General features: G+C 37.3%; 1 protein-coding gene across 1 annotated transcript in view; it reads left to right on the top strand.

Annotated features, from left to right (window-relative positions):
- LOC135224205 (protein Wnt-1-like) overlaps positions 1-25,783 on the top strand; it is a 141,534-nt gene that overhangs the window by 43,138 nt on the left and 72,613 nt on the right. The window contains exon 2 of the mRNA XM_064263064.1: positions 16,755-17,032. Within this exon, the coding sequence (XP_064119134.1) occupies positions 16,755-17,032 (278 nt within the window). The remainder of the gene's footprint in view (positions 1-16,754; positions 17,033-25,783) is intronic.

Below are 25,783 nucleotides of genomic sequence, written 5' to 3'. Positions count from 1 at the left end.
CTGGGAAATCGAATGATAGGGGACCCTAATATAAAATCTTAAGTTCTCTCTGTTTACCTATGATGTGGATTTGGAGTCGTGGTTTGTGTCATCCATGGCAAAGAGCATGAACTAGCTGGTCTAGGAGGAGAAGAAGCGCAGTATATAATGCATATAAATAAGTAAATATATGCTTAAAAGCACAGTAGATGCACGTGACTTCACTATATAAGCGAATACCACAGGGAAATGATAGGCAGAGGTTCAATCCCAAGCGCTTTCACGGGTTCATTGACGCATCTCGGGGGGCCAAAAAATGCTTGAATTAACACGTGAAAGCGCTTAGTACAGAACTTTTGCCTGTCATTTTCCTGTGTTATTAGCTTATACATGTGTGTGGTGTGTGTGTGTTTATGCACGCATGCGTATGAGTGTTGGTGTAATAAAAAGTAAGATCAAATAAAATAAGATCTGCCCCCATCTAGACTTCTGAAAAATTAGAACTTTCGGATTGTTTTTCCTGTTGGGTTGGCAGGTTGAGTCCATGACCTGAAATAGATAAGGCCTGAACTATGTAAGGCCTAGGATGAAGGATGATATTACCTTATTTGATTTTCTGTCCAGATTTCAAGGCTTTCAGAAAGGAACCGTATCCAAAATATTGAAGGTCAGCTTCTGTGCTACACAAATAGAATTTCGAGATATAGAAAATTATTTATTGCCAAACACATCAGATCCTGTGATAGGGGTGTAAGAATACTACCTACGTAGGTCCTGGGTGTCGTAAAAGGCGACTAAAAGGACAGTTGCTACTTTCCATTCTTACTTTTTAGAAAAAGGCTAGGCCCACCGCCAGTAACTGTGGAAACTCATGCCTTGCAGTCTTACTTTTAAGTAAAAGGCTAGTCCCATTGCCAGTAACTGTGGTTGATGACAGCAAGGGCATGTGGTCGTAAAACCCCCTTTGCCAAACAATAAACCATGCCTGATGATGCCTTTGATAGAAGGCAGTGGAGAAGATGCATCAGGGAACCGACCCTTAATATAGGGATAACGGTGGGAAAGAAGAAGAAGAGAGGACATCTGACATCATAAAATGGTGACGAGTTCTTTTCAATATTCACTTTAATATTTTTTCAACATAATGCAGGAATGCAAGAGTAACTGAAAATAATCTGCTGTATACAAATTCTTTGAAGCAAAAAATAAAAGAAAGAAAGAAAGAGAGAAAAATAGGAAAGATCCTGCTTTCGTATTTCAAATCCAAAACGACCAAAAAACAACAAAATTTTCTTGCGAGTGAAATATTCCTCCATTCAACTTCTAATACCTTTTGGTGGCATTTCCGCCTCGGAATATTTTCCAGATGAAATAAGCCCTTCGGATCCTGACGGAGAGCAAAAGTTCGTCCTCTCACCCAAAGTCCCGGGGGAAAATGCAGGAGGAAAAAGCAAGATGGCTGACCTCTGAAAACCTGGGCGGAGAACCCAAGCGAGAAATTCCCAGCCTTTACTTCTTTCCCCTGCTTTTTTCGAAGTCATTAAATCGGGCTACTTTGGATATTCTGTTGTGCTTTACTGCTACAGGATCTAGATTTGTTTTTATATGCGGGAATGACACACACACAAAATATTCTGTTTTCACCATTGTTTAATTTGATAAAATGTGATAACTAGGTCTAATATGTATGTATATGTGTGAATGTATATAAACATATGTGTGTATATATATAAACATGTGTGTATGTATATAAACATATGTGTGTATGTTTATAAATATGTGTGAGTTTATAGAAATGCAAGAATATACATAGTACATATTTACATACATACATACACACAGACACACACATATATTGAGATTGTTACCCACTACAGTTTGCTATCCCTCACGTACGTGTGCGCGCGCATGTGTGTTTGTTGTTTGTATGTTTGTATGGTGCTTTTACGTTGCATAGAACCAGTGGTTATTCAGCAACGGGACCAACGGCTTTACGTGACTACCGAACCACGTCGAGAGTGAACTTCTATCACCAGGAATACACATCTCTCACGCCTCAATGGAATGCCCGAGAATCGAACTCGCGACCACCGAGGTGGCAGGCCAAGACCATGCCGATCACGCCCCTGAGGTGCTAAATGCGCGCACGTGTGTATATATATTTCCTGACAATATACAAGAAAACTCTCTCTCTCTCTCTCTCTCTCTCTCTCTCTCTCTCTCTCTCTCTCTCTCTGTATGGTGGCTACATACAGCAACTGGCCAGCACGACTTAAGGGACCATGCTTCGCTTCGCCCATAGAACCCTGGGGGCATCAAATGCCACAAGGGTACGTATGGGAATACATCACACGGTGCATTAGAAAGGTTGTGATTAGATCTGCATCACCTGATGGGTAATAGGTGTCTTGGTGCCTTCGATTTTTTTACTCGACATTTTCATTGGGCAGTTATTGGCCCTGCTCAGTGCCGAGATATTTTTTTCTTGTTTGATTTTGGTAAATTTTTATTTTCTTTCGAATTCTATAATTTCATCAAGTGTTTATTCTGTGTCTATTTGTCGTTTCTGTGTTTCAAATATTTACATTTATTATAGCATGTTTTGTATGTTAATAGGTAAATTTCTTTTTCACTACCCAGATAATCAACATGAAAATATTGCCATCCTATGTTTTCTTACAGTGTGAAATTGATGAGTTAAATAGAGCTTGATGCATGAAAATTATCTCTGAATCTTAATCATTTAACGCAAAGGAAAAAAATTGTATTAGACACAATCATAAATTTATTCCCACGGTAGAAGAGGTTACTCCAAAATGAAGTATACAATGGAACTGAACAGTGTCGACATTTAGTTATATTAACAGTCAGCATTTGACTTTACTCAGTAACTGGAGGAAAATTTCACAACTGAAGGCTATGCAATTGCATTACTGTAAAAGGAACCCCGTTGGAAAACAAATGCAAATGAATTACCCGACTGCCAAGAACTAAAAAAAGTAATAACTATAAAAGGTCGGCACCTCTACATATTAAAATAACTTGCCCCTCGATAAAAAATGTATATATCACTGGCGGTTAAGAAGCTATATATTCATTCATGAATAATGTCTGTATAAACGGCAGTCATATTTATTCTCTTAATTAATTTCCTTAGATTCTGATCTTTATTTTTAACAACAAAAACCACTCGGCTTTGTGCACTGCCTAATCTATTCATAAACTGTAAAGTTTTCCTTAATCAAAAGGACAAGATCAACATGAAGGAATTATTTCCTTTTATCAGAGAAGATTTACGCCCAAGACAGAGAGGAATTGTCATTAGAAAATGGACAAATTTTTGCCAGATCTTCCATAAATATAATGTTCATTCACAAGGAGAATCACCTGATACGGTTTACATCATTGTTACTCAGTGTTCAGTAAAATTATATGTTGTGGAAATTAATCTCTGCAATGGATGTACTTAAGTTTACGTCATTTTTTAAATGGAACTGAAGAGGATTGTTGATGGACTTGTAAATGATATTGCGTTTAAGACACTATAATATACATGTAAATACATACATACATATATATATTATACAAAGTGCAGTGGTGAACCCATATCACGAGTTCTTCCCTCTTCTCTCCCCGGATGCTCGCAACATAAATCCGAATTCGCCACACTGGGGCCATCTGTAAAGCAAAATCCCAATGATGATATTAATAATTATCAGAGATTTCTCGGCACGTCCCTTAGTATGCAGGAGATGTCTAGCGAGAACCCTAAGTTGTATTTTATTTACAACCTAATCATGCCCTCCCATCGTCTTCTACCGGTTAATTCATTAATCTTGGAGACCCTGAGAGAGAGAGAGAGAGAGAGAGAGAGAGAGAGAGAGAGAGAGAGAGAGAGAGGGTATTATTCTCCCGGTGTTGAAGCCCAAACTGCTGTCCCGTCGTCCCCGAATTCTGGAGGGCCTGTTCCCTCCAGGGGCGAGATGTAAGGGTGGCGGGGAGTCCTTTAGGGGGGGAGTTGTTACAGCGCTGATCTTTATCCGCTTGTAGGATAAGATGCATGGGACGCGCCGCTAGGGAACGAAATATAACACGTCCCGGACTAAATGATAACAGATAAATGGGTTGTAGGGAATATAAATATTACCGTTAGGGTCTTGAGGATGCATTCAGATGATGCTCTAGGGATGTAGAACAAAGGAGGAAGTGAAAGTGAGAATCGTTTTTCCCTGAGGGAAATTTCTGGTTTGATTCTTTTTTTTACTTTCCTTATGAGGAATTCCGATTCTATTTACACATAATTGGAAAGTTTTCAGAAAGGAAAATATGAAAAACAGAGCAAACTCTGGTAACTATAATGCTTTTAGAGATACCAAATAGATACTTCTCTTTGTAAATACTTTTCTGTATTTGTAGAGGACACAGCATGTGTCCGTCTTTCAACATCCAAAGGATTCAATTGAAATTTATAAAGCCAGCTGTTCTCGGTTCCATGAGCATTCTGGCTTCTCTAGATTACTATTTGTTTGCTTAAAACCAAAATGGGAACTTAATCACTTTCCAGCTACCTGGGACATCGTAATGGGAAATGTACCAAATATCTTCCCTCCAATAATGCTTAAAAATCATCGATGCAACAGAAGACAAGTTTCCCGTATTTGACACTGCCATATATTTTCATTCCAAGAGCTTTTACGGAAAATTCTAAGGAGCAATTGAAAACTTTCGGCATTGCAAAATATGTTCCCTAAAAGGGCATTTGGAAATGTATCGTATTTGAAAATTGAGGAGAACATTCCAGCACTTAAAATTGCAGGCGCGATCGAAAACACCTTTCCCGCACTCGAATTTGCTATACATCTCTTGTCCAGGAATGTTAAGAAAAATATTTAATCAGTGAAAAAAAAAGACCGTTTCCATAATTGAAATTAACGAGAAAGGCAAAGAAAATGCTAAAGTCTTTCGGTTGAGGATTTTAATATTCAGTGTTGAGAGAGTTCTCAGTACACTCACTGATTTGCATTCTCCTTGCAATATTCTTCAGGAGAAAATTTCATCGTATTTTGGTGTTTTTATTACCTTGCTTTCTCGCTTATCCTGACGACAATAATATTGTCTGTGATTTTTCTTCATAAATTCAATATTTTTGCCTTGATTATTAGTTAATGAACCAATAACATGAAAAGGTAAAATATGATTTTTTATTATTACTGAGCAAACGAAATCCGTGAATAAAAAATTCCTTTCTTTTTTTGCTTCTCCTTCTCCCCACCTCTCTCTCTCTCTCTCTCTCTCTCTCTCTCTCTCTCTCAGTCTACAAGGAGAACACAATTAAAACTTACTGATAAGAGACAAGCAAAATGATAAAAAAAAAGATAAAAAGAGAGAAAGATAATCTTAAAAGGAATAGGGTTTGCGCAGACGGCGTTACGCTCGAGATAATCTCTCTCTCTCTCTCTCTCTCTCTCTCTCTCTCTCTCTCTCTCTCTCAAAGGAGAAGAGAAAGACTTATTGATAACCCAGTCGTGTCCCAAGAGGCCGATAAGCTTGTTGGCGATGCGACCTCTATCTGCATATCTTGAACACGTTAACGATACTATCGTCTGTCATTATTATTATTCGTTGCCAAACCATAGACACATCATTTTCAGGATGAGTCTCCTTTCTCCTTTCTCTCTCTCTCTCTCTCTCTCTCTCTCTCTCTCTCTCATCTTCTTCTTCTTCTTTCTATTTAATGGGAAAAATATGTATGGGATATAAAGTGTTAATACATACTAATATATACTCACATGTATATATATACATATAATATATATATAGATATACATATATATATAATTATCTATATATATATATATATATATATATATATATAAAATATGAAGCTACAAATGTCGTTCAATATCCAATTCGCGATAGTTCGTAAATATCACCGAAGGAGAATCACAAGTGATAAATGATTTGGTCCTAAGTGACTCGAACGCCCAGCAGTACCCAACTTCCAGTAGACGTTCTAGACCATTCTTGTAATCTAAGTAAATCATCATGAAATATAGCAACATTGCTATATTACATGATAATGAATTAAGACAACACCAATTTAATTTGGTTGCCTGTTAATGCCACAATTATTGCTCTCCATTTTTATTTCACAAAATAGATTCTATTTGTCCATATTTTCCTAATATAGTTTCATGTGGTCCGTTTAGGAAATGAATTGTAATATAAATTTGAAGAGAAGTTACTTCTCTTCAAATTTATATTACAATTCATTTCCTAAACGGCCTACATGAAACTATATTAGGAAAGTATGAACAAATAGATTCTATTTTGTGAAATAAAAACAGGCAACCAAATTAAGTTAGTTTTGTCTGAATTCATTCTTGCTTTGAATATCTTATATATTTCTAGTGTTATTATCAAAGTTATGAAACGCTCATCGGTCGAACAATTAATCCAGAAAAAAATCAGTATATTAGTAAATTTCTATTATTCTCCTCAAGTATGCCCTACGATTATATTTAACCTCTTTATTTGATTTTCCTACTTTTTTCGTAATTCCTTATTTCCTTTTCCTTCAACTTCCTTTATTAGCGCATGAACCTCTAGTTATCCCATTCCCATTCCCTTTTTCACTATTCCTATTCGTCTTCTGGTTTCTTTTACTCGGGCATTATCAAACGGACTTCTGTTTACATCGTCTCCTTTTGCGATCAAACGATTCCAAATATTATTCATCTCAGACCGTCTTCCTTCCTACGTGGTTCTGAGCGTCGCATCTCCCTTAATATGCAACGTGCGAGAGCTAATTAACGTGCACACTGAACAGTTGCAAAGCAGAAGACCGCCATTGACTCGACGAAAGTAGAACAAGCTGCTTTGGCATTCTCGTCCGGGGCGGCAGAGATCTTCATAACGACCAGGAAGGTGTCATTAATCGCAGGTGCTCGTTGCAGACTTGCGTCTCCCGGCCGCCATCTTCATTGGTGGGCGTCGAGTCTTCGAGAGCGGCTCTCCTGACATCCCGAAGGACGGCTAAGGTGCCTGCATAGCTCACGAAGGTCCGAGGAAAGCTTCGACTCAATCAGGATTAATTCTGGACTCAATGAAGACCTTTGGGCTACGAACAGTAGGACTGTGTAACGTTCAGTTACACCTGCGCAGTTATGCCTGCGCTGACAAAACTGAACGTTAGTGGGTTCAGTTTTGCCTGCATAGGTCGACTGTGCAAGCACAACTGCACAGGTGTAACTGAGCGTTAGTGGCGGCCTTTTCAGGAGAGCACAGCAAGACCTGTTGACCTCAATGTTAAATTGGTCTTTGAGTATTCATTCCCCGTCATTTCGTCAGCCTGTTCTTTGACATGTCCCTCTTGCATACGTTCGGTCTTGCTCTGCAATCTTAATATTCTGTTATTCGCTTCTTCTTAATTACCTCTCTCGCTTGGTCGTCCGTAATGAACTCATTACCTGTCATCGCTAACTATCATTAAGAATTAATTAATCGTTTTGTTTGGAATAAGCCGATTCAACTTTGTCGATAAACGTTGCATATATTATTTTCTAGTTTTGAATGATGGGATGCATCACCATTCTCTCACTGTATCTCTGCCTTTGGAAAAGTCCTTATATTATTGACTGTGGCAGTATAAGCTTGAAATATCCTTTTACCTTACAAACATAGTCTTAGCAATAACAAAGAATAAGATGGTGATTTAGTGGTATTTTCTGTTATTTATTTATTCATTATTAATTTTTTTTGTACTGAGCAACCACAATGGTCCACTGACCGCAGAGGTAAGAGGTAAGCTGAAAATAAATCTCAAAAAATCTCGTAAAACCAGCGAAGAAAAGAGATAAACAGGGACATCGTTCCGATATCGACGTCATGCTGGAACTCTCTCACTGGATCGTGCAACGATCTTCCCTAAATGAAATCGTGTAAAGAGGATCTCTTTCTCCTCTTCTTTGTCTCCACTCTTCGTTCCTTTTCTCCCCTCCCCCTCCCCTCACCCACCGCCCTCCTGAATTCCCTCCTCATCTTCCTCCTCCCCTCTTTCTGTCCCCACCCCTTCCTTTTTCAGTTTGTCTCCACCCCTCGTTCTTTTTCTCTCTTTTTCTCTCCTCCCCCTCCCCTCCCCCGCCTCTTGATTTTCCTTCTCATCTTCCTCCTCTCCTCTTTCTTTCCCCACCCCTTCCTTTTTCAGTTTCTACTTTACCGCGTCAGGTTGTGGCAATAAAATCCGGCCGCTTCCCCCATTCAGCGAATGAATGAATGAAGGCAGGTGCTGCTGCCTCTCCTGTATGATGGCGAAAGGCACTCTTTATACTCTTTAGACGGACGGACTCCGCTTTTAGCGGTGAAGTAAACGACGAAAGCCGGTTTTCGTGACTTACACATACTGAATTTATGTGTGTGTGTGTGTGTGTGGTGTGTGTGTATCTGTACGCGTGTCATATTGTGAATTAAGAGGGGTGGGGGTAGGGTACATGCCTACAAGCTTTAGCTGAAGAGTCTTGGTTTGATGCTGGGTGAAACGGACAGTAAAAAAAAATACATAAATAAATAAAACAAAGCTAGATCATAAGAAATAAAATATCGTTTTTCAATTCAGTTTTCTGTTTTCTGTCGAACGTATTTGGTATTAAATTCATCACTGGTGATTAAATAAATAACTGATTCCCCAGTGCTTTTATGTAGCAAATTCATCACTAATGATCAAATTAAATAACTGATTTCCCCAGTGCTTGTTCTGTAGCAAATCATCACTGAGGTAAATTAGAATAAACTGATTCCCCAGTGCTTTTATGTAGCAAATTCATCACTAATGATCAAATTAAATAACTGATTCCCCAGTGCTTTTCTGTAGCAAATTCATCACTGATGATCAAATTAAATAACTGATTCCCCAGTGCTCTTCTGTAGCAAATTCATCACTGATGATCAAATTAAATAACTCATTCCCCAGTGCTTTTCTGTAGCAAATTCATCACTGATGATCAAATTAAATAACTCATTCCCCAGTGCTTTTCTGTAGCAAATTCCTCACTGATGATCAAATTAAATAACTGATTCCCCAGTGCTTTTCTGTAGCAAATTCATCACTGATGATCAAATTAAATAACTGATTCCCCAGTGCATCTGTAGCAAATTCATCACTGATGATCAAATTAAATATATAACTGATTCCCCAGTGCTTTTATGTAGCAAATTCATCACTAATGATCAAATTAAATAACTGATTCCCCAGTGCTTTAAATGTTAAGCAAATTCGTCAACTGATTATCAAAATTAAAATACTCTTCCCCAGTGGCTTTTCTAACGTAAGCAAATTCCATCACTGATGATTCAAATTAAATTAAGAGATTCCCCAAGTGCTTTTCTGTAGCAAAATTCATTCCCCACTGGAGATCAAATTAAATTTTAACCTGATTCCCCAGTGCTTTTCTTAAAGCAAATTCCTCACTGATGATCAAATTAATTAACTGATTCCCCAGTGCTTTTTCTGTAGCAAATTCATCACTGATGAATCAAATTAAATATTAAACCTGATTCCCCAGTGCTGTTTTTATGTAGCAAATTTTACACTGGGGATGATCAAATTAAATAACTGATTCCCCAGTGCTTTTATGTAGCAAATTCATCACTGATGATCAAATTAAATAACTGATTCCCCAGTGCTTTTCTGTAGCAAATTCATCACTGATGATCAAATTAAATAACTGATTCCCCAGTGCTTTTATGTAGCAAATTCCTCACTAATGATCAAATTAAATAACTGATTCCCCAGTGCTTTTATGTAGCAAATTCATCACTGATGATCAAATTAAATAACTGATTCCCCAGTGCTTTTATATAGCAAACATTCATAAGATGTTCCAAAATTGAAAAAAAAAATTTTTTACAACGCCTTGGGGGGGGGAATTTTTTTTTTCCTTTTTTTCCCCAGTGCTTTTATGTAGCATTCCTCACTCACTAATGATCAAATAAATAACTGATTCCCCATGCTTTTTATGTACAAATTCATCACTGATGATCAAAATTAAATAACTGATTCCCCAGTGCTTTTATATAGCAAATTCATCACTGATGATCAAATTAAATATATAACTGATTCCCCAGTGCTTTTATGTAGCAAATTCATCACTGATGATTAAATTAAATAACTGATTCCCCAGTGCTTTTAAGTAGCAACCGAATAAAAAAACTATTGAAAATATCAACAGCTGTCGTTTTGAGCAAAGAATGCACTTCCCTGTGCACTAAAGCATCCTTATATTTAAGAGTGATGTAGTAAAACTGTCAACCAAAGATTTTTAAATGCTTAGGTGTAAAGGAAAAGCATATCTTATGATAGTGCTTGTATATATACAGGTCAGAGAGGATACCGAAGACAGAGTTTTTTGAGGGCCGTACATAAAACTTCTTTTTAGAAATGGGTCAATACTTTTACAATAAAAAAAAAATCTAACAAAATTTTACTATACACGACGACGACTTCGAAGTATAACAAAAAAAAAATAAAAAAAATAAAAGGAACCACACGTACACAATTATTCGAATCCTTCCAAATAATGATGATATCATCCACCTTAATGGGTAAATTAGGACACGACCCTTTCCGGGTAAGAGAGGAAGAAAAATCAAATGGGGAAAAAAACAGGGGAGCGTTCTTTAATGGGGATATGAAGATGGTGTGATGGGGGTGGGGAGATGGCGGGGCGAAGGAGGGAAGAGGAGAGGGGGGGGCTTAGTGCTCAGCCGATGATCGTGCTGGGTGTGTGAGGTCGGGTTGGGTCGTCGTGCGTCCCCCTGCAGTGACCTCATGCTGGGTATGCCACACACGCACAGACACACACACACACCATTATATATATATATATATATATATATATATATATATATATATATATACTGGATAAATAGATAGCCTGCTGTGTGTGTGTGCGTATACATAACTAATCGTTATATAGCCAAAGTATTTGGAACACTTACGAATACATAATACCCAAATAATACGCAGACACCAGGTGTGTCACATCACAACATCACACACACAACACACCACACACACACACAACACACACACACAATATATATATAATAATAATATATATATATTATATATATATATGTATATATATGTGTGTGTTTGTCGAATGCCAGTCGCACACATGTACACAAACCCCCCATTAAACAGCCAGCCAAATGTTTACACAAGCGCACAAATCCACTATCACACACTCATGCACACGCAAATTCATTTATTTAGCTACATAAAGCAACGGACATTTAGGTACTCAGGAACCAATGCAAGCACCTCTTACATGTGGCTCTACGCACGCACGTGTTCTGGACTTTATGCGTCCATAAATAAAGATCAACACGGGTAAATATTCATATTGATTCTCATAATCGATCGTAAACACATCCATCAACATAAGAGTATCTTTCTAAATCCAAACTCGAGAAGTTACTAAGTAAGTTTTTTCGTTTTTTTTTTGTTTTTTGTTATTTTGTCTTTATTTAGTTATTTATTTTTTTATTTATCTATTATTTTATTTTTTATTTTTTATTATTATTATTTTTATTTATTTATTTATAATAATTTTTTTATTTTTTGCTTTTGCTAAGAATACGCTTCAAAATGGATTTGTGGCACCTTTGCTTCCTGTGAACTCAAATATCCAACTGTTTTAAAGTCTGCTTTTATCATTAAGTTATTTTTTCATTTACACCTCTCTCTATAATTATTTAATTACTGGCGTCCTTCTTTTACTCAGTGACCTGATCGTTTGAGAACGCTCTGCTCCAGACTTTAACTCTACCTTATTTCTCCTTTTTATCTGCATTTTATGGTCTCGGTTACATTTCGGTTAGCCACAATTGTTCTGATATTTCTCCATATTTGATATCCGAAGTCCTCTCGGAATCTATTCGTAGAAATAAATATGGAAAAAAAGTATAATAAAGATACAGCACTGGAAATAGAATCTAAAAAATACAACGCTCTCCAGAAAGTGTGACTGCAAAATTTCTCTCTCTCTCTCTCTCTCTCTCTCTCTCTCTCTCTCTCTCTCTCTCTCTCTCTCTCTCTCAGAAGCAGCATGTGAATGTACCAATAAAGCTCCTCTATCAGTTCTCTAGGAATTACTTAGTACACGCCTCGCTACTTTAATCTAAAACTATGCGCATTGAATGACCGCTATACTTTTAACCGTGCGCATTAAGTGGCCACTTATAATGCCCCGCCGTGCCTTCCAGTAAGTACTGTCTGTGCGTTCAGCAATTGCAAATGGCCCTGTGATGCGATCGACGCCGGACCTTGCAGAGAGAGAGAGAGATATCGGAAGCGGGACGGATCTGCATCGCTAATGTCGCCAGACACTCGGCTACTCTTTGTTGCAGCTGTCCCCATCCCACCGGCCCCCTTTCCACCAAACACCCCCCCCCCCCCCAACACACCGATAGTCTGGATCGTCTCTTCGTTGTTAATATGATATTGATAAGCTGGAAACAGACGTCGTAATTCGCTCGGCTGGAATTGCTAATGATGATGATGATGATGATGATAACGATGATTAGGGTGATAATGATAATGATTAGGGTGATAATGATGAAAGGGGTGCTAATCATGATCTAACGGTTAGATGATCTGATCATGCTTTAATTAAAGAATTAAATTACATCTATAGGGTTGTATTAACAACGAAATGACAATACGCGTTATATATACTTGAAGATTTCTGGGGGGATGAAAAGCCATTAAGCTCATATCGTGATATGGGGAGCTGAAATGATAATAACAAACGATAACGAATCTTCCTACAATCTTCCATTAGCTTTTCAAACTTTTAATTCCATATTCATTGAAATGACTTCAAAACAACTTTAAAATAACTATCGAAAATAGTAGAGAAGATCAAACCGCATTATTTTATTTCAAAAAGTTAACTTTATATTGACATTCCAGAGAAGGAAGTCCAATTCTGTTTTAAAAACTTACAATATCACGCTCATAGGTATAAGGTTTCCTTGCAAATGTTTATTATTCTTTATGGGAAGTTATTCATTTTTGTACTTGTGCAAGCTGTAAAATGCAGAATTTGAAATGAGTCTTTTACACCAGTGACATACATTTTAGCAAATGTTTTAAGGAAATATAATAACTACACAGTAATATCAAAAGGAAATGTTCTCTCTAGAACATTCTCGAAAATTATTTGACACCAGTTTTTCCTTAGTGTTCCTCATGACGAGAAACTAATGCTAGAAGTGTTGAACAATATAGATGATATCTGACCTGCTAACTTTAATTTGTAAGAATTTATTTTGTTAATGGGAGATGAAAGAGAAAAGTAATGCATGGAAATAATCGTACATAGAACAGAGACAAAACTCCAGAGACCAGGGTGACTAATGGATTAGACCTTTTACTTGGGCCACGACCTTTGACTTACCGTGACCTATCATCAACTTAAAACAGACTGTCTATTCGGCATTCTCCCACAACTTTTATTCTCCTTTAACACAAAGGGAAAGCTATTTCTTCTCGATGACTCACAGGACGAAGCAAATATACACCTATTAAGAAATAATATACATGAACTTGAGGTTCAGAGAAGTGGGCAAACCGTGCATGATAAAAAAAATTCAAAAATGACCTCGGTAGTAATCAGTAAAATCACTACAAAATAGACAAGGTCAGCAATTTTAGGATCTCACACATTAGTCATACTGGCTTGTGTAGTTAAACAGATGCGCAGTTGAGATATATATATATATATATATATATACTATATATATATATATATTATATAATATATATATAATATATATATATAACTGGGTATGTTATGTCGTCGTTTCTTAGAAAAATTCAATTTTAAGAGGAACACGATACCAGAAGACGTGATAATATTCCAGACTTTATTATTTTCTTTAAAATAAAACAAAGGCGCAGCCGAGCTTTCGGGAATACATTACTTTTCCCATCATCTGTTTTGTATCATTTTATAGATAAGTAACCCTGATGATGGGAAAAGTAATGTATTCCCGAAAGCTAGTCTGCGCCTTTGTTTTATTTTAAAGAAAATAATAATGTCTGGAATATTAAAACGGCTTCTGGCTATCCTGTTCCTTCTATATATATATTATATATATATATATGTATATATATATATATATATATATATATATATATATATATATATACAGAGTTCAATTGATGAAGATAGTAAATTAGAAGTATAAAATGGCATTTTCTTCTTCCTTCTTCTTCTTCTTCTCTCTCTCTCTCTCTCTCTCTCTCTCTCTCTCTATACTATATATATATATATATATATATATATATATATATATATATATATATATATATATATATATATATATATATATATATATATATACACATATATATATATACATATATATATACATATACACAAAGAGTTCAATTGATGAAGACAGCAAATTAGAAGTATAAAAATGCATTTTCTTCTTCACTTTCACAATAGCAAGGTAAAGTGAAACGCAGGTAAATTATACACAGTCAATACACATACACACACATATATATGTGTGTGTACGTGTGTGTGGTGTGTATGTATTAGCGTTGTAATTTACTTATACTTGCGTTTCACTCTACCTTGCAGTTGTGAAAGTGAAGGAGAAGAAAAACGTATTTTTATACTTCAAATTTACTAACTTCATCAACTGAACTGTCTTAAATTTGACAAATAAAGCAGGATATACGAAACCAAATATACGTAAGTAACAAGCGGCTCTCGACACTCTGAACTAAAGTGAAGGGCATATCGACAGAGATTCGACGAGTCGTGGCCATATTTTGATCGGTCTTCAGTTATTCAAATTTTCTTTTAGTTTATGTTCCCCTTTACTTATGAAGGTGAACATTCCTCTCCCTCATCTGGTTCTTCAGACAATAACAGAAAAGTCGTACATCATATGAAATGCATAATTAGACAGAGGATACAGCTATTACAGTGTAAATTGGTTTTGGTTTGGAAAAAAAAAAAAAACTCTGGACCCTAACATTCCAGTGAAATATGTAAATGCTATAAGAAGGGCGAAGCAGTGATACATACGTTTGTTGGTCTACGTACGCTCATGGATACATGGAACCTAAATTAAGGAAGAACTAGGAGATACATATAATATTCCTTAAAAGCAAATGCTGGTGTACGCGCCCATCATATGAGAAGGTAATCTCTCTCTCTCCTCTCTCTCTCTCTCTCTCTCTCTCTCTCTAACTTTAGTTCTACCAGTTCTTTTCGTCTGTGGTACCAGGTGTAGCAGACACACCTCACAGGTAGGCAACATAGAGGTAATTAGAGGTAATTACCAGAAGTTAAATAGATTAGCTGAGGCTATGAACCTCTCAATGGAAGAAGGCTTTTGCATATGTTATCTCGGTCCCCATTCCTATTTGTTTTCGGTTTCGGACAAGATGGTGGAAGGAGAGAGAGAGAGAGAGAGAGAGAGAGAGAGAGAGCGAATCAAGTCTTCTTTTCTCAAAATGGCTGGAGATAGTTCTCAGATTATTCCTGTTGTTATTAAAGACGATCGGTTGTTTATTAGATTTGTCGAATTACTTTATTAAAATTCCGTAAATTTCTTTTGTTCACGTGAAAATGCATAAAGGTTATAGTACCATACGCACATGTTATTTTTCTTAGATTACCAACAAACATAAAGCACACGTTTACTTCTTGAACTATTTAGTTTTTCCTTTACTTCAAATATCAATACTGTCATCAGTTTGTCAGGATTAAGATTCTGCTTTTAATTCAAGATTTTCAGCAGACGAAACAATTTTCTTCACCAATTTGAATGTGAAAACATATTCCAAGTAAAATGGTTTATCCTTTTGGAACCTGTCGCCATGTTGTAATATCAAATATAGAAAAAAAAAGTCAGATTCCTTCCCTACGCTCCGCCCCCTCCCCACCCTGGAAGATTTACTCCTAATCTCTAACAATATTAAAACTTTTAGGTATTTTCTGATATCTGCCCTAACCAATACCATCCAGTCCACCATTTCCCTTTTCCAAATTTTTTCTTGACAAATTCACGTTTTAATCTTCAACTGTTTTCTCAAACATGTTGTGCTAGGTGCCATAACTACAAAACATCCAGTTCACCATTCTTCTTCTCTCGCTTGAGCCTCATCCTAAGAAGTCAAAGCTATTAGCACCTTATTCATATTCAAATGGAACCGCAACCAACCTCTCCTTGCTTTGCCTTTTTTTCCTTTTTTTTTTTTTAAGCACCAGGACTGCTTGCAGCTCGGTTATCGGTCTTGTATCTCGCCTCAGTGCCATAAAAAGAATTAACCATGAAATTAGGTTACCAGGATATTTATCTTTGGAAAAGATCAGCACGATTATGTACACACACACACTCACACACACACACACACACAGCCTCGCAGATTTACATGACACGAACGCGATAACACCAGGGCTGTTATTGGAGGAGAATACGCGTCACTCTCAGCGGTGATGGTGGCATTGTGGAACTTTCATCGCAGTTTACACCATTAACAAACAATGGCCAATAGCACCTATAGATAATAGGCGTTCGTTCCCTCGATCCCTTATCACGAGCAGCATCATCACACACCCCTCTCATCTCCCTCTCTCTCTTCCCGTCATTATCTCGATCGCACCCTCTTATCAACATCGTCATCGCCGTCATGATTGTATCTTTCATTTCTCCCCCCAAAATTCTCTCTCTCTCTTTCCCTTCCCCAGGAGAATCGCCAGGATCAGCGATCCTTCCAACTTGATCAGCAATCACATCAAGTCGAATTCCCTGAGCGATCACTACTTGGATCCTGCCATCCACCGGATCCTGCGCAAAAAACAAAGGAGGCTCGTCAGGGAGAATCCGGGCGTGCTGGTGGCCATAGCCAAGGGCACTCGATCGGCCGTCCACGAATGCAAACACCAGTTTCGGAACAGACGATGGAACTGCGACCCGGCCCCGTTCAACCGGAGTAAGGAGCTCTTCGGGAAAATCGTATCGAGAGGTAAGTGAGCAACGACATCAAAATGACTGATTGTGTTTTGTGGCTTCATCTGGTTTTCTTGTGGACTTTTTTTTTTTTTAGATTAAAGCTATAAATGGAAAATCGTATCGAGAGGTAAGTGAGCAACTTGCATAAAGACGACTGATTATGTCTTGTGGCTTCTAATTTTTTTATGGACCATTTTTTAACCTTTTCGATTGCAGCTATAAATGTTGAGAGTTTTTCTCCCATCTCCAGCCGATGGATTTCCTTAACTTTCCATTGAACTCTGATTTATTCGGTAGGTTCATTGTCATTATAGATGTTGATCTGCTATAGTAGATTCACATCAACCGTGCATCTGATGTCTAGGCCAGTCCCTTACGACGCTCCTGATTGGCAGTTGAAAAGCCAATCACAGGGCTGGAAACGCTCAGTCTCTTTTGAAAGACGTACCCCTCAGGTGAACGCTCGAGAGAAACTGAGAGTTTTCAGCCCTTTGATTGGCTTTTCAACATTCAATCAGGAGCGTCGTAAGGGACTGGCCTAGACATCAGATGCACGGCTGATGTGAATCTACTATAGTAAGATATTCCTATCATGGGGCCAAGTCGAATTTAATGTTAATTTTTTCAGGGTTGGTTGTGAACCTAATAATCTCCTGTACATTTATTGCTGTTTATTTCTCAATTACCTGGTGATCGTGGAGAGCAATGATAATGATTATTTACATCTGGAATATCGACATTGCTGTGTGGTTTTCCATACTAGGTTCTTAAGAGTTATACTTAAACGCTGGGTGTTTTACAAAACCTATAATTTTACCAAGTACTTTAAAGTTTTCACATCTTATCAAATTAGTATTTCAGTTTCCTTGTCATTTTATATTCCACTAAGTTACTCAGTGTTTTAATAGATCATTCTAAGTTTTACTAAGATTTCGCAAATTGAATGTTAATGAATAATTTTTACTAAGTCTTTCAAAGTTTTACGGCATTCGAGAAGTTTCACAAAATCATCCAAAATTTTACAGCTCGCTTAACTTTCGGAAGTTCTCTATATTAAGCTTCACTGAGCTGTCCAAGATCATACTAATGTCATTGAAGAAACCATTAGCACCGCTAACTAGAGTAGAATCATGTCAACCTCGCATTTGATGTATAGGCTCGTCCCTTACGACGCTCCTGATTGGCTGTTGATAAGACAATCACAGGGCTGGAAACTATCAGTCTCTCGAGAGAGTTTACATGGGTAGGATGTATGTTCCACCTCTCCTGAGGGATACTTTTGAAAGACGTATCCCTCAGGAGAGGTGGAACAAACACCCTGCCTATGTGAACTCTCGCGAGAGACTGAGAGTTTCCAGCTCTGCGATTGGCTTATCAACAGCCAATCAGAAGCGTCGTAAGGGATAGAGGCCTAGACATCAAATGCAAGGTTGATGTGAATCTACTATAGTTGCGGTCACAGCTGACCATCCATCTCCGAGCGAGCTAATGTAGAAAAAGAATTTTTCTTGAAATGTTATTGAAAACGAGAGCAGTAGCGCTAAATGGCTACAAGAGAGTGCTTCCTAATGGCAAAGGAGAGATTGGAAAGTTTTTGGAGTCTCTCTGTGTTTTCCATCTTTCCTTTAATGTATTTTTTTTATCACGTCAAATGTTCCCCTTTTATCGTTTACCCTTCTTCCTCCAGACACCCTTTTCCTCTTTCCACCGGCAATGAACAGCTGTAGGGGGATAGGGTTACTAAGTGAGAGAGAGAGAGAGAGAAGATCTCAAAGCCCGGTACAGTTTAGCACATTGCAATTTAGTGGAATTTTTTAAGGGTTGACTGTTGAATGCATAAGAAGTGCATCTATTCAACATTACAACTAGGTATTCATAAGTATTTAATTTTTCTACTCGATTTTCATCTACCTTTTAAGACAGATTTCACGAATTTTTTCGTCTTCATTTTCTTATGAAGTTAGTTTATTAAATCTAAAGTTAGTGCTTCTCTCTCTCTCTCTCTCTCTCTCTCTCTCTCTCTCTCTCTCTCTCTCTCGATTTTAGAAAAGTTATACATAAACCAATTATTATAAAAGAAACTTAAGAAACTCAAAAATGAAATTTATATGTTTTGAACATGTAGCCTTAAAAATCATCATTAACAGTGACTATACTGAAGACATTTGCAAAATGTGACAGTAGTTTCTTCGTATATCAGATCAGAACTTTGGACGTCTACAAAATTCAAGCGAGTCTCACATCAAATGTACCAGCGAACAAAAAATGTCCTCAGAGAAAAATGAGAAATGGATGATTAAAGAATTTTGAACGCCTATCGAAACGACACAAAGTTCGGGGCTCCATCCTATACACACACCACACCACACACACACACACACACACACCTCCCCTGTAAATACCCCCAGCGTCAAACAGACTTGTCCCTCATCATCCGTTTCAAGCCAAACTTCACAAAAACAACATTTATTTGCCAAACACTCCCTTAAAGTGGCGCATTCCTACCTTGACACTTGGGTCGAGCCCTTCTTCTTCATGGAGGGGTCTTCATCCTCCGTGAGAAGACGACTTGACGTCAGCGTACACGTGCATACGCTAGTGTTACAGTTTACCGCAAGAGGAACTCTTTGGTTTTCTGGAAAGAAAACTATTATACACTTTTTCTGTCCGCCCTTTGATCTTAAAAACTACTGAGGTTAGAGGGCTGCACATTGGTGTGTTATATAATCATACATCCTCCAGGTATCAAACATCAAATTACAGCCTTCTAGTCTCAGTAGTTTTGATCTTATCTAAGGTTAAAGTTAGCAATAATCGCGCGTCTGGCAACGATTTAGACCAGGCCACCAATGAGCCGTGGCTAAAGTTTCACGGGCCGCGGCTCATACAGCATTATACAGAGACCACCGAAAGATCGATCTATTTTCTGTGGCCTTGATTATAAAATGTACAGAAAACTCGATTGCGCCGAGGAAACTTCGGCGCATTTTTTGACTCAGGCCAGAAGAAAGCAAGAAAAAGAGGCCGGAATGAAGAAAGGAGATGCTTAACACAATGGAAGTCAAGTAACCCAGAAGCTCTTATAGTCATGCAGAAAGCGCCCATGAAAGGTATTAGTCTTAACGATTCTTTTCCCGAATGATGCACTTAATTAACTACTTCATGTTTTGAAACGGAAAACTAAATGACTCCACCATGTGGTGTCAAATCTGACTTTTTTGATACCAGAGATCACCAGAAAAACTCAGACTAGAATAAATCTGTTGTGATGATTCTTGTAAACACGTGCCTATTTTTTTTACGCCGTCACATCGGGCGTGGTAATTCTTATTATTATTAACTTTACACCGGAAAGCCCTGAGTAACCACCTTACGAGGCTATACGCAACCTGACAGACTAAGTGTCGTTACATCCTGTTAGAGGAATCACCACAAACCTGTTCGCGCTGATCAGTATCTGAAAAATTCGTCTTCCAGAAAACTTGTGTCGCGATGACACATCAAAATTCAGAGCATCTGGACCTATGCATAAAGCCAATGGGTTTTTCCTCAAGGTTTTTTTTTTTTCTTTCTTTCTTTTTTTTTTTTTTTGTCTGCTCTCGAGAACATACCCATGGGAACCATCTTTGTTTACCTCTGGTTTTCTACGTAACATCCGGCCTGACGAAGTTATGGCAAAGCAGAGGTGATTGAATCAATATCGCCTTCGCTGATTTATTGAATAGTTTTGCTCCTGGAAAATCTTTCATGGAACAGATTTAACCTGTTAATAATCCGAGTAAAGGGGTTCCTAGAATAAAAATCATTCCCACCTCCAGGACGATAAAATGTTATCGGAAACAAAAATGAACTAGACGAATACCTCGGACATATTGAATGCAAACAAGAACAGTGTGAAAAGACTCGGGAATTCATAAATATCCTTACCTCAGAGTCTATGCCACATGTTCTTCGAAATGGTTCTAGACTAAGAGGAAATAGAGTGTGAATGCCAACGCTTGCATGCACACGCATATTCATAAGTAGATGAACTTCTATCTGTTCTAAAAAAAAAAAAAAAGCGGCGGGGGTGGGGGGGGAAGCGCACACACGTTTGGAACGATGCGATAGGTATACTGGTCTAAAAATTAAGTGGCCATAATAACAAAGACAAAGCAAATTACAAGTTTTATTAGTTTACGACTTTCCATCTCAGTTGGTGAATCTGGAAAACATGCAGCTGAAAAAATAACAAAAGAAATGCCAGCAATAATCACCCAAATGCTGTTGAGAGGAACAAGTTTGAAACCTTCCGATCTAAACGATTGTCTGTATCTTTGAATCGAAGTGACGATATCGTATAACACACTTCATGATCACTGGACGGGCTCTGGCAGAGCTAGGACTGGTGTTTGAATAAGCCTAACCAAACAGGGCACTGTGGCATTTCCTCTCCTGGTTTCACTTCTTATACAACCGACTGCTGTCGAATTTCACTCTCACTTCGAATGAGTTTCGTAAAAGCGGAGTCACACGAACGCAGTTTTAACATCTTGCCTCCAAACCAAGTAGCCAATAATTGATTGGTTAAAAAAGAAAAAAAAAAAAAAAACTGGCGGCTTCAGTTAACGAAAATCGAAGGCAGATTATGACCTATGTCCTATCTTGTACTACAACATCACAGTAACTAACATTTCATAAATTATCATTATTATTATTATTTCCGCTCACTCGTCCCTTTTAGCAAACTGCGCCAGAATTCTGTATCTTCCAATAGTCTCTAACTCACAAATAGTTATATAATTATTATTATTATTATTATTATTATTATTATTATTATTATTATTATTATTATTAGCAACTGCTAGTTTGTAACCTTTCATTATTATAACTTTTTATCTCGTGTACCTAAGTTCTGTGTCTTGTCTATCTCTTCATATGGCCCTGAGCTAAAATAAATAAATAAATAAATAAATAAATAAACAAATAAATAAACAAATAAATAAATACATAAATATATACATAATATATATATATATATATATATATATATATATAACATATATAATAATACTATATATATACATACATAATATATATATATATATATATATATATATATATATATATATATATATATATATGTATATATATATATCATGCGACACTTCAAACTTAATGAAAATTTGGCAACAAAACGCTAAAAGAGGCCAGGAAACGGGGACACGAATTACCTGGCAACGGGGATCAAGAGGAAGATTTGGCGCCCGCCACTCGCACCGAGTCCTCCTATGGCGCGGTTTTCGCCGGTTAATGAATGTTTATGGCGGGAAAATTGTCAAGAACTTGTTTGGAGGGACGCGTAAACTACCAGTCTAGCTTAGTGACGCCTCCCAAGGTTTTTTTTTTTTTTTTATCATGGACATATTTAGCAATATTTTGCAATTTTTGGTTGGAAATTCCCAAAAGGACAATCTTTACTTCGGGAAATCTTTACCAATCTAGCTGAAATCATTTTTGTTTATATCTTAAAAGTAAACGGATTCTAGATTACTGTCGAAGAATGTTGTATCCTTGATATGAGACTTATATCCATAAATATTCTGGATATTAAAAGCAAAGAGAGCATTGTCATGCCACATAAAAGTTGAAAGTTTTATGTCAATCACCCCAAAAATTCCTTGGAATTCCTTCCTATGTTTCAGTCTTCAAGTATTTCATCTTATCAAAAATAAGTCTCTTACATGTGAAAACCCTCTCTATGTTTCTTCATGTCTATATCAGTATTTTATTGCTCATCATTCACATTACTGTGGCCAAAATAAAAATTCGACCGGATTCGTGTACAGATTTTATTCCCCTTATTATTGGTTTGATATTTTCATGTTACAATGGTGATCGTTCATGACGTCAATGTTTAGTGCGAAGTACTACATGCAGATCCCAAATTTCACCTGTAAAGAAATGCATTGTAATGAAGCGTACTCTTCCTCAATTCGCGCCGAATGACTGAATCGGAAATTCATTCACTAAAGTCTACGACAATTTACAGCCTCATTTCACTTCCGTTACCTCAACAGCAAGCGAAAAACGAGGGTTCTGGGTGAAGGTTCATATTCATTACTGTTTAGTCAATGAAGATTTGATACAAACGCAGTGGTTAGGAGGAAGCAGTCCTACTGATTTCAAGTCAAACTTTGAGATGGAAAACAAGTCTTGTTAATTCCCGTGCCAGATGGTTCTCGCGAAAGGCTTCCGATTTTATACATGAAAATTGGAAATGATTCATCTTCTCCAGGATATTACCCCGCCATATATCTTTTTTATAAGTGCTGACTATATATCACAGCCTTTAAAACTATTCTGGACAATAGACCCAAAAATAATTTCGAACTTCACCCCCCAACCCCGCCCCCCACGAAGGTTACCTTTTTCTAATTGCTGTCTCATTTACTTGTAATTTCATCAAGGTACGAAAAAAAAAAAATTAGGGTAACAAACTGAAAACGGCCAAACTAACTTGCATAGTGAGAACATCTCCTATCCTCCTTAGCTGAGTTAAATAACTGGCGTAAATAAAACAAACTGACCGTAGTAGCGGTAGATTAAGTTACCTGAGGTAAATTCTGATTTTTTTGTACAAAACAATACGGAATTTATTGCAAAATCTTGGAATATTCATTCATTAATAACAGGGATCTACTGTTGTCTCATAAGGCCACCTTTAAGTAAAAAAAAAATGAATATATAAAGATATAAATAATTATGTCAGTGACCAAGCCGAACCCAGTATCATGCTTCACATTTAGTTAATTGATCAATTTCAGTACATCATATTCTGGTAGAGTTCTTGCCAGACTGTTAACTTGCCTTCATCCATGATGCAATACATTTGGAGCATCCTGATACGCTAGTGCTGATGATATAACGAGAACTTTTCGCTTTTAAGAAACAATCAGCAAGGACTATAGACGACACAAATAATGCCGTGCAAACTGCGTGACCGGTATCCATGGCCGATGATTACTTATTCATAGAAGCAGATGAAGATGCTGGTAAAAGCCTGGTCACTCTGCATGTCAATATTTGACCGGGAAAATGGCGGGTTGCATTTTCTTTTGCTTGTTATTTTAGGGAGTGGGTGGGGGCAAGGTTGTAAGGGATGGATGGAAAAACAAAGATTTTGGGACAACCTCGCAGTGTTTTCCGAGGTCACCCCGTCTTCTTGGAACATGTCCATGAATTCGTTAATTATTAATTACGTCGCTGGTATTTACCCGCTCAACCGTAAATAAACGGTGAGAATAAAAAGCAATTTTCGCGCGTCCGAAATTAGAGGATGCCCTTTTGGCATCAGCTATTTGGAGGCCATTAAGAGCAAGTTTCAGAGAGAAGAAAAGAAAACCGGAGGCGGCAGAACCCAGCCTTTGTGTACTCCACGAGTTCTGTGACAATGGAAGGCATCGGCTGTTGAAACCAACAGCCAATAGCTTTTATCACGGCGCCGGTCTGCTGACATCCCTCACTCCTGACTTAATGCTTTCTTTTCGCCCTTGGCTTTGCTGGCTTCCCTTCTTTTGTTCCTTCCCTTCAGACTGTTGGTTTAGATAACATATTATGGATCTTGGCTCCAGGTAAGCAGAGCGCGGAATGGCCGAGTTGTTGCGCTATAAATTACTTTATTGTGAAGAGTTCGTCATTCTTCCATCAGTTCATTCATGCTTGTCCTTGAAATTATTTGTAGATTATACATGTGCTTATTTACATCTTTTCTTTGTAAAAGTATTTTCTATACTCTTTTAACACTTCTGTTTACTTTTGGCTGACAGAGTTTCCATTTTCATTCTATATTATTAAAGTAACTACCTGTTTACTTTTGGCTGACAGAGTTTCCATTTTCATTCTATATTATTAAAGTAACTACCTCTACTGAAAACTATATAGGCTACTAGTATAAATCGGTGCAGAGCTCTCTCTGAATTACGTTTCCTAGAAATTAAGATATTGTGGGAAACAGATGCTTGATTCTGCTTTAAAAATCTTGACAGATTGCAAAATGATTTAAACTTTGAGCTAAAGAATTAACAAAAATACCAAAACTCGAACCCCTTATTTCTTTCTCTTCCCACTTCGAGGCGTCGATGGACTTTCCCACCATTTGGCAGATAAAATCTTTGCCTCCGGAGCCAACTAGATTGTCCATTATGCACATGAAATGTATTTACGTCACTGAAGAGGCATACACACATGGACGTGCATTGCCTATACTAAAAATGACTAACAAGTTCTAATGGATAAGTTTTCTTTGCAGTTGCATTATTTTACGTTATTTTTTTACTAATAAAAAGAATGAAGTGATTCATTCAGGGCAAGAATCCACTGGAAGTCGAAAAGATCTTTGACAGCATCCTTATATCGAGATCTAAGATCTTGGAGAAACAACAGATAATTAGACCGAAATACAAGACACGCCGAAAATAGGAAAGATACAAAGATGCACTAAACCAGAGGTGTGAAGGAAAGCGGTTTCTTCAACACCATTCATCACAAATGATGTGTGGCGAGGAAGTTAGCAAATATTAGTAAACGGATACATTGCTGTCAAACAAACAGCATTAGCCTGCAAGTTTCTTTCTGTTACGCTGGCGAGGAGAGAAGAGAGAGAGAGAGTTTTTTACTATTAGAAAATCTGTGCTAATTATAAACAACTGAAAGGTAGGTTCCTCGAAAACCAATAACATAATGTTAATGTTCCTTAACAAAATGTGGTCGTCACAGCATTTTT

This window comes from Macrobrachium nipponense, chromosome 20, assembly GCF_015104395.2.
Source record: "Macrobrachium nipponense isolate FS-2020 chromosome 20, ASM1510439v2, whole genome shotgun sequence".
NCBI classification, from domain to species: Eukaryota; Metazoa; Arthropoda; class Malacostraca; order Decapoda; family Palaemonidae; genus Macrobrachium; species Macrobrachium nipponense.
The sequence above is the reverse complement of the archived record's forward strand: the minus strand, read 5'-3'. Positions and strand labels throughout refer to the sequence as shown.